The sequence below is a fragment of the Ranitomeya variabilis genome, chromosome 7 (genome assembly GCF_051348905.1).
Source record: "Ranitomeya variabilis isolate aRanVar5 chromosome 7, aRanVar5.hap1, whole genome shotgun sequence".
NCBI classification, from domain to species: domain Eukaryota; kingdom Metazoa; phylum Chordata; class Amphibia; order Anura; family Dendrobatidae; genus Ranitomeya; species Ranitomeya variabilis.
This window is the reverse complement of record NC_135238.1, coordinates 41,193,855-41,207,936: the sequence shown is the minus strand read 5'-3', so window position 1 is coordinate 41,207,936 and position 14,082 is coordinate 41,193,855. Positions and strand designations below refer to the sequence as shown.

General features: G+C 46.6%; 2 protein-coding genes across 2 annotated transcripts in view; one reads left to right on the top strand and one right to left on the bottom strand.

Moving 5' to 3' along the window:
• Positions 1–988: 988 nt before the first annotated feature.
• AIMP2 (aminoacyl tRNA synthetase complex interacting multifunctional protein 2) lies at positions 989–4,028 on the bottom strand. The gene is made up of 4 exons (XM_077274922.1): positions 3,730–4,028; positions 2,860–3,066; positions 2,046–2,277; positions 989–1,531 (listed from the first exon to the last, which is right to left on the bottom strand). The coding sequence occupies exons 1-4, from the start codon at positions 3,994–3,996 to the stop codon at positions 1,146–1,148; spliced, it is 1,092 nt and encodes a 363-aa protein (XP_077131037.1). The 5' UTR covers positions 3,997–4,028; the 3' UTR covers positions 989–1,145.
• Positions 4,029–4,107: 79 nt separating this feature from the next.
• PMS2 (PMS1 homolog 2, mismatch repair system component) overlaps positions 4,108–14,082 on the top strand; it is a 24,112-nt gene continuing 14,137 nt past the window's right edge. The window contains exons 1-4 of the mRNA XM_077274918.1: positions 4,108–4,221; positions 6,202–6,341; positions 9,099–9,185; positions 10,069–10,171. Of these exons, the coding sequence (XP_077131033.1) occupies positions 4,208–4,221; positions 6,202–6,341; positions 9,099–9,185; positions 10,069–10,171 (344 nt within the window). The 5' untranslated portion in view covers positions 4,108–4,207. The remainder of the gene's footprint in view (positions 4,222–6,201; positions 6,342–9,098; positions 9,186–10,068; positions 10,172–14,082) is intronic.

Here is a 14,082-nt window from a genome sequence, read left to right as displayed (position 1 = left end):
GCGGGGTGGGAGCCCCGAGGACATGTGGTCAAGCGGGGTGGGAGCCCCGAGGACATGTGGTCAAGCGGGGTGGGAGCCCCGAGGACATGTGGTCAAGCGGGGTGGGAGCCCCGAGGACATGTGGTCAAGCGGGGTGGGAGCCCCGAGGACATGTGGTCAAGCGGGGTGGGAGCCCCGAGGACATGTGGTCAAGCGGGGTGGGAGCCCCGAGGACATGTGGTCAAGCGGGGTGGGAGCCCCGAGGACATGTGGTCAAGCGGGGTGGGAGCCCCGAGGACATGTGGTCAAGCGGGGTGGGAGCCCCGAGGACATGTGGTCAAGCGGGGTGGGAGCCCCGAGGACATGTGGTCAAGCGGGGTGGGAGCCCCGAGGACATGTGGTCAAGCGGGGTGGGAGCCCCGAGGACATGTGGTCAAGCGGGGTGGGAGCCCCGAGGACATGTGGTCAAGCGGGGTGGGAGCCCCGAGGACATGTGGTCAAGCGGGGTGGGAGCCCCGAGGACATGTGGTCAAGCGGGGTGGGAGCCCCGAGGACATGTGGTCAAGCGGGGTGGGAGCCCCGAGGACATGTGGTCAAGCGGGGTGGGAGCCCCGAGGACATGTGGTCAAGCGGGGTGGGAGCCCCGAGGACATGTGGTCAAGCGGGGTGGGAGCCCCGAGGACATGTGGTCAAGCGGGGTGGGAGCCCCGAGATCGATCTACCTACATCCCTGATTCTGCTTTTATTTAGCAGGTCTGGTTCAATCATGATGCCTTCAGACCAGTCCATGAAAAGAGGAGCTGCAGCTGCCATCCAGTATGCGGTGGTCCTCAGAGCCACAGATTACACATGGATGATTTTCTGGCTCTTGCAAATCGAATCATATCCAATTACAGAAAGTAGCGACCGGCCAATAACTGGACGGCTGTAAAAATTTGATTACACCTCCTTGTAGACAGACAAACCCTCTGTAGAATTATTTTGGTGGATCAAGAAGAGTTCACAGAACTGAAAATAAGACACTTATATTTTATTATATTCATGGCGTACCAATACAAAGATCAAGTGGCTTTAGTGACACTAGAAAGTTGGATGCATGCTGAATAGAGAGGGTCCACCTCTGTGGTGTTGTCCCATTAGGGGGAGGGTCTGCACTCATTCATCGCTTACTTCAATAATTTAAGCACTGTATTAAAGGAGGGGAGATTTTCACAAGCTTTCATCCATTTCAGCACGTTAGCCGGCGCAGCGGTGGGAATCCCAGATTGCTGGATGGCACACCAACTCACTATGTCAGCAACGGTCAGTTCGTTTCCTACTAGCCACGGACTCTTGCCCAGAGCAGAGTTCATCGCCTTCAGGACGGCAGCTTTTTCCTTACTGCTTCCTTCTCTCATCTGAAAAATGGCAGTGTCCACCCAGCTGTCAATCAGCGTAGCGGTAACGGCACTAAATGTTTCGCCCAGCAAGGAGAACAGGAATCGGGCGATATTGCCTTCCCCTTCAATCGGACACATGTTTTGGATGCTGAATTTCATCTGTGGTTTGGGCACTGGAATGAGCAAAGAAAAATTTGTTTTTTACAGTAATTAAAACCCCAAAACTAATGTCATCTGCAATAGATGTGGCACTTTATAAGTCACAGATCAGGAAACCTTCAGTAGGACATCTGGACTTCCAAACATGCCACCACCTGAAGAAGCGATCTTGAGGGTTGGCACTGCGTGGGCAGCATGGCTTTTGTCCATACATTAAAGAAAGTTGACAATCCCAAGATAGCCCACCTCCTGAATCACCAGACTTGTATGTGATGCGAGTGCTGCAACTAACGAGAGCCGCTGATCGCCTGCAACCTTCACATGTCCACCAGATCAAACTATGAAGGCTGTAGAGCCTATGTACCCACGCAAGGTGACTGCCCAGAGACAGCACCAACATGGCTGGAAAACGCCGGTTAAAGAGGGCGAGTATCTTAACATTTTGGCATACGCCAAGTATATAGATGTCATTTGAGCAGTGCACACAATAACGGCACCACAAGATAAAGCCTTGCTCCCCATACCTACCGTCTTTCCAAATGAGGGTGAAGCCAAGCTGATAGTCCTTCCGGGACTTCTTTTGGACCTGGTCAACGAAGCACTTGAGCAGAGGCTCTGGGATGTTCGTGACGGAGGAGTGGGTGTGCACGGCGGACAGCACGTGGTATCGCTCGCACAGCAGACTGTGCAGGATCAGCAAGGAGAGTGGCAGCACAGAGGGGTTGGCGTTGATGACGATATCTCTCAGCGCTCCGTAGTCCTGAACGTAAGAAACAAACTCTGAGGTTACACCAAGAATCGCTTCCCAATGTGGACAACATTAGGTTGGTTACATCATCTGCGGTTTTTTCCACTGTGCCAAATAGTGATGGCATATTTTTCGAGCACGCCGAAGACACTCGGTTAGTACCCGAGCATGCTCGCTCATTACTAAAAAATAAACTATCCGGGGACCATAAGCAGAGACGAGACTAGTCTGATGTGGCCCCTGGCAGCTTCTAGGTAACAGCCAGGTCACTCCCTAAGTAAACACATGAGAGAGAACAATCAATCACCTGGTGCAACACTGGTACGTACACAGAGTTGGCCACTAATTCACCCCATGTCACTGACTAGGACCCCAAATCTACATTAGATGGGTGGGATCAAGTGACGTGTCCGGCCAGAAATGTAATGGTTAACACTATTACTATCAATCGGATCTGGAGAACATAAGATGGATCCACCTCATGTAATCTAAAGCCCAAAGTGATCGATGACCCTCCCTGAACGTCTCCCAGGGGCCGTATAAGACCTCAACACGTGACCAGTTCAGTCGATATTACCAGCATTTATACCACACCTTCCCAAGTATAGAGTCCAGGTCGGCTTTGCAGGAGGACGTGGCCGCGCTCTCATCCGCCTGAATGATCTCGGTCACATCGAGGTCGGCATCCGGGGTCTGGATCATTTTTGAGAGGCCGTCAACCGCGGCTTTCAGTTCATACAGACGCTTAAGGATGTCTTCTTGTTTGGATTCCAAGGCCTGAAGAGCTGGGTCAGCGCCATCCTGGAAAACACAAGCAGAATTGATGCTGTTCGCTATTACAAGGGGTTTCGCTGTATGCTTCATCTAGAGGTCAGCCGAAATGATAGGTGCCCGCCAAAGTACTATGTCATATGGAGCCGCGGGGAATCAGCGTGCCACCGTACACTGCTCCATCCGCAATATGTCAATCTCCCCACGAGACACCATAATGCTGCATTTTTTTCCTCACTGGACGCATTTGTTTGCCTTGACTGACGGCTTCACTGGGCTACAATGTTTCTATATATGAGGGTAGTGGAGATATCATCCCGGTGAGAGGAGATATGAAGACGTTTGCTATGAAGCCCTGCCCGTAGCTGGGCTTTTTATTCTCTCTGCTCCACTGAGAATCCTTTTTTTTTTTTTTTAATAAATCAGCCATACATTGATGGTACCTGGCAGCCGTCATCGACCCATAATGGGGCCTTCAGGCATCACCGCCGTGCCCATCGCTGTACTGTTCGCCCCAGATTCAGTACCAGACCCCATTATCATGACAGATCTGGCAGTTTTACATTTTTTCTCCCATTTTGCATGAATTTAAATTTCTAGATTTAAAAAAAAGAATGTTGGGAGCTCCAGACACAATCCGGGGCTCTATGGTCAGGATGGCTGACACTGACATATGGGCCTCGGCTATAGTACCTGCTCCTGGTGCACGTTGGGCAGTCTGTACATGCAGTTGGGCAGCTCCACCTTCATGTCCCCGCTGTTGTACGGCTGTACCTTATACATGGGCATAGCTGCTGCAGCACCGACCGGCTCCACGCTACTCACTGCCCGGCCCTGAGCGCTGGTGACGTCACTCCTTTCCCAGCAGGCCTCACTCGCACAAGATCCGCACAGCGGCCATTTCAAGTGAGGGCAAAGCTTCACATAAGAACCTGCCGTATGGCTTCCCTTATCAAACATGGCCGCTTTACGTCTCAGGGTTATTGAATCGTCATTCATTTATCAGCCAATAGAATGTGAGTAAAGTGGAATGCGGCAATGTGATTGGCTGGAGCCGTGAGCGGTGAGGAGGAGAGCGGCGCGGCTGTGAGGAGGCGGGAGGACTGTACGTGTCCGCACCGGGGACAGACCCTGCTATGTTCCCCGGCGGCTTCACACTGTATGCTCTGCAATGGAGCACGCCTGGTAAGTCACGAGTGCTGCGCTCACTCATTGGCTTAAAGGGGGTTTCCATTTTATATGCAAATAACAGTAATTAAAAATTGCGACTTTCTAATTTACTTCATGTGACAGTTCCTCGGTAAAACTCCCAGATCTCTGCTTGCAGTCACTGAATGGAAATGTTCAACTTTCTAGCTGGATGATGAGGATCTGACCAGGGCTGACATTTCTCACAGCTGAGGGTTTGTTACAGTTAGAGGAAATCTTTTGTAACGCACATTTCTTGGCAGTGGCATGGAACACAGGTAAAATGGCTACAAGTGGATCAAACCTAGTCTAGCTCAGAGGTTTACCCAGTGTGTACGGAGGAAAGGAACGGGACACGGCTCATAATCGCTGAATTTAGGTCTCTCAGTCTCGCTGCCCCTGGGGCATGCCATCCAGCTTCACGCTACCTCCCCAGGGTATGACATCTGGCCCCACGCACCCCCCCTCCCGGGGCATGACATCCGGCCCCACTCCCCTTGCCCCCCACCCCGGGACATGACATCCGGCCCCACGCAAACATTCCCCCCCCCCCCCAGGGCATGACATCCGGCCCCACTCCCCTTGCCCCCCACCCCCCGGGACATGACATCCGGCCCCACGCAAACATTCCCCCCCCCCCGGGGCATGACATCCGGCCCCACTCCCCTTGCCCCCCACCCCGGGACATGACATCTAGCCCCACTCCCCTTGCCCCCCACCCTGGGACATGACATGACATCTGGCCCCATGCAAACCCGGGGCATAACATCCAGCCCCACTCCCCTTGCCCCCCCACCCCGGCGCAAACATTCCCCCCCCCCCCCCCCCCGGGGCATGACATCCGGCCCCACTCCCCTTGCCCCCCACCCCGGGACATGACATCCGGCCCCACGCAAACATTCCCCCCCTACCCCGGGACATGACATCCGGCCCCACGCAAACATTTCCCCCCCCCTCCCGGGGCATGACATCCGGCCCCACTCCCCTTGCCCCCCATGGGGTACGAGTGCAGAGGACAGAAAAGTCACCAACGTTCTGCTGACTCCATAACTGCACAGTACAGCCCTCCTCTGGTATGGATATTCATGGCTGATCAGCTCCATGCTAGCCTTACATCACCAAGCACAATGTCAAGCATCAAATGGAGTAGTGTAAAACTTTCTGCAGGAAGTCCAGGGATCGGACTGCAGAGGACTGGGGTGATAAAGGTACTTTCACTGATGAAGCTCCTTCAGACTGGGGCATCTAGAAGAACGATTGTCCATAGAAGATGCATTGAGCGCTGCCATGAGTCTTGTGTTGTGCCAACAGTAAGGCATACAGAGACCACTCGTGCGGGGGCTTACCATCCATGGAGGGGCTCACTTTCACAATTTTGCCACGAATAAAGGATGGGACCTAAACATCCTCTAAAAGTCACGTCTACGTACGATCCAGGAGCAGATGGGTGATGATAATGCTATTTCCAGCATGATGGAGACCTTGTCACAAGACAGAAGTGATAACCAAGTGGCTCAGTGATCAAACCATTACACTTGGGTAATGTATCTGTAAATATCGGATGCTGTAGAAGCTTATAATTCTACATCAGTGTTCATAGAAACGTCCGACTAACTCCGAACTTTTTGACAAACTTTTTTTTTTTTTTCACCCGCAATGGGCCATACAATGTAACAGAATTCCGATGACGGCTAAGTCTTCACCCCCTCTACATTTACACTCCTGTACGGTGGAGCTGGGTGTGCATGTGTCCTGAATGTGAAGAAAGAAATGAGCTACCTCTTCCGGTGATGTGAGAACAAAGGATTAGGCATATTGAAATTTAACATGCCCAGTCCTTTTTTTTTTTTTTTCTCTTCTCTTAACATTTGCAGGATCGCCTGACAATGTGGTGTCCAGACTCCCTTACAGAGACGTAAGAGACGTTTTCCTCTGTATAACTTTTGAAATATACGTTTTTTTTCCCCTTAATTTTAGCACTGAACTCGCTAAAGCAATCAGACCCATTGACCGCAAGTCTGTCCACCAAATCTGCTCTGGCCAAGTAGTGCTGAGCCTCGCGACGGCAGTCAAGGAGCTCGTGGAGAACAGCATCGATGCGGGAGCCACAAGTATTGGTAACGTGCTTAACCCTTCAGTATACAGCTATTTTTCATCTTCTACAATGAGACAATGTTTTTATTAATACCATTTTGGGATAGATGTGTTTTTTTTTATTTTTGATCGCTTGTTACAGCCCTATTCTGTGGAATTGTGGCAACAAAAAAAACAATTTTGGGTTTCTAGAATTTTTGTTTTCCTCTACGGTGTTTACTGATGAATTGTTTTTATATTTTGTTCTGAATGTGGCGATACCACGTTTGTATTTTTTTTTTTTATATCTTAATTTTCAGTTGGGTAAAAGGGGGTGATTTTAACTTTTATTTTAATTTTTCATATTTTTTTAAACTTTTTTTTTGTTTTACTTTTATTATTAGCGAAGATGCGATGGTCCAATCAATGCGACGGCATCTCTGCGTATAGCAGAAATCACATTCTCCCATAAACGCCAGCCACGTGCAGGGTTTCAAAGGAGCTCTGTACTGGCGGGCACGGAGATCATGAACTGACCCTCGGCTGTCATGACAGTCCACCGGCGATCATGTTACGGCGTGCCTATGGGCATATCGGCGAACTGTTTTTTCCCGCTGTCATTTAACAGGTTAACAATTGCGAACGGAGCACTGCTTCACCCACTATTGATAACGAAAGGTCCTGGCTGTAATACACAGCCATTACCTGCCAGGTATGGGGCGGGCTCGCTGCTTGAGCCTGCTTCTGACATGCGCCATTCCACAGTTTTTTACTGTGGTAATAAAAATACAAAGTCCTCTTTACACTTGTTCCAAATTATTATGCAACTGACATTTTTCTCGGATTTTCCTAAATGGTTGGTGCAAATGACAGTCAGTCTAATAAAAGTCATCACCCGTTAGAGTATACATCGAATTTTATTGAAGAAACCTCCCAATGATAACAGTATACTCTCCAAAATGAATAAAAACTCAAAATGCACTGTTCCAAATTATTAGGCACAGTAGAATTTCTAAACATTTGATATGTTTTAAAGAACTGAAAATGTTCATTTGTGGAATTTGCAGCATTAGGAGGTCACATTCACTGAACAAAAAAGCTATTTAACTCCAACACATCCTAACAGGCAAAGTTACATGTTGACAGAGGAACCCTTCTTTGATGTCACCTTCACAATTCTTGCATCCATTGAACTTGTGAGTTTTTGGAGAGTTTCTACTTGTATTTCTTCCCTCCCAGAGCTGCTGTTTGGATGTGAACTGCCTCCCACACTCATAGATCTTTTGCTTGATGATCCTCCAAAGGTTCTCTATAGGGTTGAGGTCAGGGGAAGATGGTGGCCACACCATGAGTTTATCTCCTTTTATGCCCATAGCAGCCAATGAGGGATTCTTTGCAGCATGAGATGGTGCATTATCAGCATGAAGATGATTTTGCTCCTGAAGGCACATTTCTGCTTTTTATACCATGGAGGAAAGTTGTCAGTCAGAAACTCTATACAGTATTCTTTGCAGAGGTCATTTTCACACCTTCAGGAACCTTAAAGGACCCTACCAGCTGTTTCCCCATGATTCCGGCCCAAAACATGACTCCTCCACCTCCTCGCTGACGTTGCAGCCTTGTTGGGACATGGTGGCCATCCACCAACCATCCACTACTCCATCCATCTGGACCATCCAGGGTTGCTCAACACTTATCAGTAAACAAGACTGTTTGGAAATTAGTCTTCATGTATGTGTGGGCCCAATACAACCATTTCTGCTTGTGAACACTGTTTAGGGGTGGCCGAATAGTAGGTTTATGCACCACAGCAAGCCTTTGAAGGAGCCTACACCTTGAGGTTCCAGGGACTCCAGAGGCACCAGCAGCTTCAAATATGTGTTTGCTGCTTTGTAATGGCTTTTTAGCAGCTGCTCTCTTAATCCGATGAACTTGCCTGGCAGAAATCTTCCTCATTATGCCTTTATCAGCACAAACACATCTGTGCTCAGATACAGCCATAAATCTCTTAACACTACGATGATCACGCTTAAGTTTTTCGGGAAATTTCTAATGTTTTCATCCCTTCACCAAGGCATTGCACTATTTGATGCTTTTCGGCAGCAGAGAGATCCTTTTTCTTTCCCATGTTACTTGAATACTGTGACCTGCGTAATAATGTGGAACATCATTTTTAAGTAGTTTTCCTTTAATTAGAATCATCTGGAAAACCAATTATCACATGTGTTTAAGATTGATTTCAGTGATCCATTGAGCCCTGAGACACAATACTATCCACGAGTTTATTTGAAAAACAAAACAATTATATCTTTATGACACTTAAATCCAATTTGCATAATAATTTGGAACACAGTGTAAAGGGATCCTGTCATTAGATTTAAGCTGCCTAAATCCCATAGTCCCACAACTGGATCATCAATCTATAGCATCTGTAAAATCCCAGAACGTTTCGGAGAAAAATATACTACGATCATGCACCCAAGCTCTGACTCATGCTGCCTGCGGTTTGGGCAGGAGTGACGGCAGCGATTAGAGGCAGGTGGCGGCTGTATGACACCGCTGACACCCTCCTGAGCTTGCTGCGCCTGTCCCCCCTCCTGAGCTTGCTGCGCCTGTCCCCCCTCCTGAGCTTGCTGCGCCTGTCCCCCCTCCTGAGCTTGCTGCGCCTGTCCCCCCTCCTGAGCTTGCTGCGCCTGTCCCCCCTCCTGAGCTTGCTGCGCCTGTCCTCATCCCCACAGATGCATCATCCTTGTGTCACAAATTTGGTAAAGTTTGATTAACATTTCTAAATTTTAATCTAGAAATAAAGCTGAAGGAATATGGAGCAGAACTCATAGAAGTCTCTGATAACGGCTGCGGGGTGGAAGAACAGAACTTTGAAGGGTTAAGTAAGTTAACTCTCGACCTCCTTCCCATCTGAGCCAAGTTTCGCTTCCTTAAAGGTGTTCCCATCTCCAAAATCTTATCCTAATATGTAGTAGGTGTAATAATAATAATATTAGCAAATACCTCCAAGTATAGTTCTCCTGATTCGCTATGTCTCTTTCCTTATGTGCAGGACCTTAGGTATCCATGGTTGCCAACTAGCTAATTAACTGTCACTATATGAATGGTCGTATCCATGGATATTTTATTTTATTTTTTGATTGTTTTTATGGACTTGAACCTGCAATTGCTTAATCTTTTGTACAATATACTGCAATATTCTAACATAGCAGTATATTGACAATATGCTGATCCCCCAAGGAAGCCCACCCATTGGTGTTACACTGGGCTTCATAGGGGGTGGCGACAGAAACCTTCATGGCTTCCCCCCTGTTTGAGATGCCAAGGCCGGTCAGAGATTGACAGCAGCGTGTAAGTTATGTGGTTAAAGGGGTTTTCCACTTTCAACAAAGCGGACCCCAAATACTTGCAATCTTATAAAATAGCAAACTCAGATGCTGCTCTCCGCCGCTGCTCCAGTCTCTATTTTTGTGTGCAGCAATGACGCTGCATAGACATCATACATGACTGCTGCAGCCAATCACTGAGCTCAGTGGAGGGTGCTATCAACATCAGCAGAGCCGATAGGCCTGTTGATTGTCTGCAGTGTTGATGTGCTATGTCAATGTGTGGCCTAAACGCTGAGACAGGAGCAGCGGCGGTAAACATTTCTTCATTTCGGACAAGTCTTGCTCCCAACGTGCTGAGAAATAAGGGATGGGTTTCTATGATTTTGTATGTATTTGCTATTTGTGCTTTGTTTTATTTGCTCTTTTATTGTTTCAGCTTTGAAACATCACACGTCCAAGTTGCAGGATTTCTCTGACTTGCTGAGCGTGGAAACGTTTGGTTTCCGGGGAGAAGCTTTAAGTTCATTGTGTGCGTTGAGGTAAAGCCAAACAGATTCTAAAAATGTACAAAAAAGTGATCCAAACTCTTAAATGGGTTCTACACTACTTTTATATTTGATGGCCTATCTGTATTGGTGGGAGTGCGACACCAACACCCCTGCGGATCAGCTTTCACCACCGGCGGGTGGAAGGTCTCAGATACTGCCAGAACGCAGAAGGTCCGTCATTTCTATATTGGCCACGTCCGGGAACAGCTGATCGACGGGGGGTGCCGTGTGTCACAGCACAACCAATCAAATATTGATGGCCTATCCTAACGATGGGCCATCAGTAAAAAGTAGTGGCCTTTAACCCCTTCACCCCCAAGGGTGGTTTGCACGTTAATGACCGGGCCAATTTTTACAATTCTGACCACTGTCCCTTTATGAGGTTATAACTCTGGAACGCTTCAACGGATCTTGGCGATTCTGACATTGTTTTCTCGTGACATATTGTACTTCATGATAGTGGTAAAATTTCTTCGATATAACTTGCGTTTATTTGTGAAAAAAACGAATATTTGGCGAAAATTTTGAAAATTTTGCAATTTTCCAACTTTGAATTTTTATGCCCTTAAATCACAGACATATGTCACGCAAAATACTTAATAAGTAACATTTCCCACATGTCTACTTTACATCAGCACAATTTTGGAACCAAAATTTTTTTTGGTGACGGAGTTATAAGGGTTAAATTTGACCAGCAATTTCTCATTTTTACAACACCATTTTTTTTTAGGGACCACATCTCATTTGAAGTCATTTTGAGGGGTCTATATGATAGAAAATACCCAAGTGTGACACCATTCTAAAAACTGCACCCCTTAAGGTACTCAAAACCACTTTCAAGAAGTTTATTAACCCTTCAGGTGTTTCACAGGAATTTTTGGAATGTTTAAATAAAAATAAACATTTAACTTTTTTTCACTCAAAATTTGTTTCAGCTCCAATTTGTTTTATTTTACCAAGGGTAACAGGAGAAAATAGACCCCAAAATTTGTTGTACAATTCGTCCTGAGTACGCTGATACCCCATATGTGGGTGTAAACCATTGTTTGGGCACAGGGCAGAGCTCGGAAGGAAAGGAGCGCCATTTGACTTTTCAATGCAAAATTGACTGGAATTGAGATGGGACGCCATGTTGCATTTGGAGAGCCCCTGATGTGCGTAAACAATGAAACCCCCCACAAGTGACACCATTTTGGAAAGTAGACCCCCTAAGGATCTTATCTAGATGTGTGTTGAGCACTTTGACCCAACAAGTGCTTCACAGAAGTTTATAATGCAGAGCCGTAAAAATAAAAAATCATATTTTTTCACAAAAATGATCTTTTCGCCCCCAATTTTTTATTTTCCCAAGGGTAAGAGAAGAAATTGGACCCCAAAAATTGTTGTGCAATTTGTCCTGAGTACGCTGATACCCCATATGTGGGTGTAAACCATTGTTTGGGCGCAGGGCAGAGCTCGGAAGGGAAGGAGCGCCATTTGACTTTTCAATGCAAAATTGACTGGAATTGAGATGGGACGCCATGTTGCGTTTGGAGAGCCCCTGATGTGCCTAAACATTGAAACCCCCCACAAGTGACATCATTTTGGAAAGTAGACCCCTTAAGGAACTTATCTAGATGTGTGTTGAGCACTTTGACCCAACAAGTGCTTCACAGAAGTTTATAATGCAGAGCCGTAAAAATAAAAATCATATTTTTTCACAAAAATGATCTTTTCGCCCCCATTTTTTTATTTCCCCAAGGGTAAGAGAAGAAATTAGACCACAAAAGTTGTTGTGCAATTTGTCCTGAGTACGACGATACCCCATATGTGGGGGTAAACCACTGTTTGGGCGCATAGCAGAGCTCAGAAGGGAAGGAGCGCTATTTTACTTTTCAATGCAAAATTGACTGGAATTAAGATGGGATGCCATGTTGCGTTTGGAGAGCCCCTGATGTGCCTAAACATTAAAGAACCCCACAAGTGACACCATTTTGGAAAGTAGACCCCCTAAGGAACTTATCTAGATGTGTTTTGATAGCTTTGAACCCCCAAGTGTTTCACTACAGTTTATAACGCAGAGCCGTGAAAATAAAAATTCCTTTTTTTTTTCACAAAAATGATTTTTAGCCCCCAGTTTTGTATTTTCACAAGGGTATCAGGATAACTTGGACCCCAAACTTTGTTGTCCAATTTGTCCTGAGTACGCTGATACCCCATATGTGGGGGGGAACCACTGTTTGGGCGCATGACAGAGCTCGGAAGGGAAGGAGCGCCATTTGGAATGCAGACTTAAATGGATTGGTCTGCAGGCGTCACGTTGCATTTGCAGAGCCCCTGATGTACCCAAACAGTACAAACCCCCCACAAGTGACCCCATATTGGAAACTAGACCTCCCAAGGAACTTATCTAGATGTGTTGTGAGAACTTTGAACCCCCAAGTGTTTCACTACAGTTTACAACGCAGAGCCGTGAAAATAAAAAATCTTTTTTTTCCCACAAAACTTATTTTTTGGCCCCCAGTTTTGTATGTCCAATTTGTCCTGAGTACGCTGATACCCCATATGTTGGGGTAAACCCCTGTTTGGGCACACGGGAGAGCTCTGAAGGGAAGGAGCACTGTTTTCCTTTTTCAACGCAGAATTGGCTGGAATTCAGATCGGATGCCATGTCCCGTTTGGAGAGCCCCTGATGTGCCTAAACAGTGGAAACCCCCCAATTATAACTGAAACCCTAATCCAAACACATCCCTAACCCTAATCCCAACGGTAACCCTAACCAATCCTCTAACCCAGACACACCCAACCCTATTCCCAACCGTAAATGTAATCCAAACCCTAACCCTATCTTTAGCCCCAACCCTAACTGTAGCTCCAACCCTAGCCCCAACCCTAACCCTAGCCCTAACCCTAGCAATAACCCTAGCCCTAACACTAGCCCTAACACTAGCCCTAACACTAGCCCTAACACTAGCCGTAACACTAGCCCTAACACTAGCCCTAACACTAGCCCTAACCCTAGCCCTAACCCTATCCCCAACCCTAACCCTATCCCCAACCCTAGCCCTAACCCTAGCCCTAACCCTAGCCCCAACCCTAGCCCTAACCCTAACCCTAGCCCTAACTCTAGTCCTAACTCTAGCCCTAACCCTAGCCCCAACCCTAGCCCTAACCCTAGCCCTAACCCTTGCCCTAACCCTAGCCCTAACTCTAGTCCTAACTCTAGCCCTAACCCTAACCCTAATGGGAAAATGGAAATAAATACATTTTTTAATTTTTTTATTTTTCCCTAACTAAGGGGGTGATGAAGGGGGGTTTGATTTACTTTTATAGCGGGTTATTTAGCGGATTTTTATGATTGGCAGCTGTCACACACTGAAAGACGCTTTTCATTGCAAAAAATATTTTTTGCGTTACCACATTTTGAGAGCTGTAATTTTTCCATATTTGAGTCCACAGAGTTATGTGAGATCTTGTTTTTTGCGGGACGCGTTGATGTTTTTATTGGTAACATTTTCGGACACGTGACATTTTTTGATCGCTTTTTATTCCGATTTTTGTGAGGCAGAGTGATCAAAAACCAGCTATTCATGAATTTCTTTTGGGGGAGGCGTTTATACCGTTCCGCGTTTGGTAAAATTGATAAAGCAGTTTTTTTCGTCGGGTCAGTACGATTACAGCGATATCTCATTTATATCATTTTTTTATGTTTTGGCGCTTTTATACGATAAAAACTATTTTATAGAAAAAATAATTATTTTGGTATCGCTTTATTCTCAGGACTATAACTTTTTTATTTTTTTGCTGATGATGCTGTATGGTGGCTCGTTTTTTGCGGGACAAGATGACGTTTTCAGCGGTACCATGGTTATTTATATCAGTCTTTTTGATCGCGTGTTATTCCACTTTTTGTTCGGCGGTAT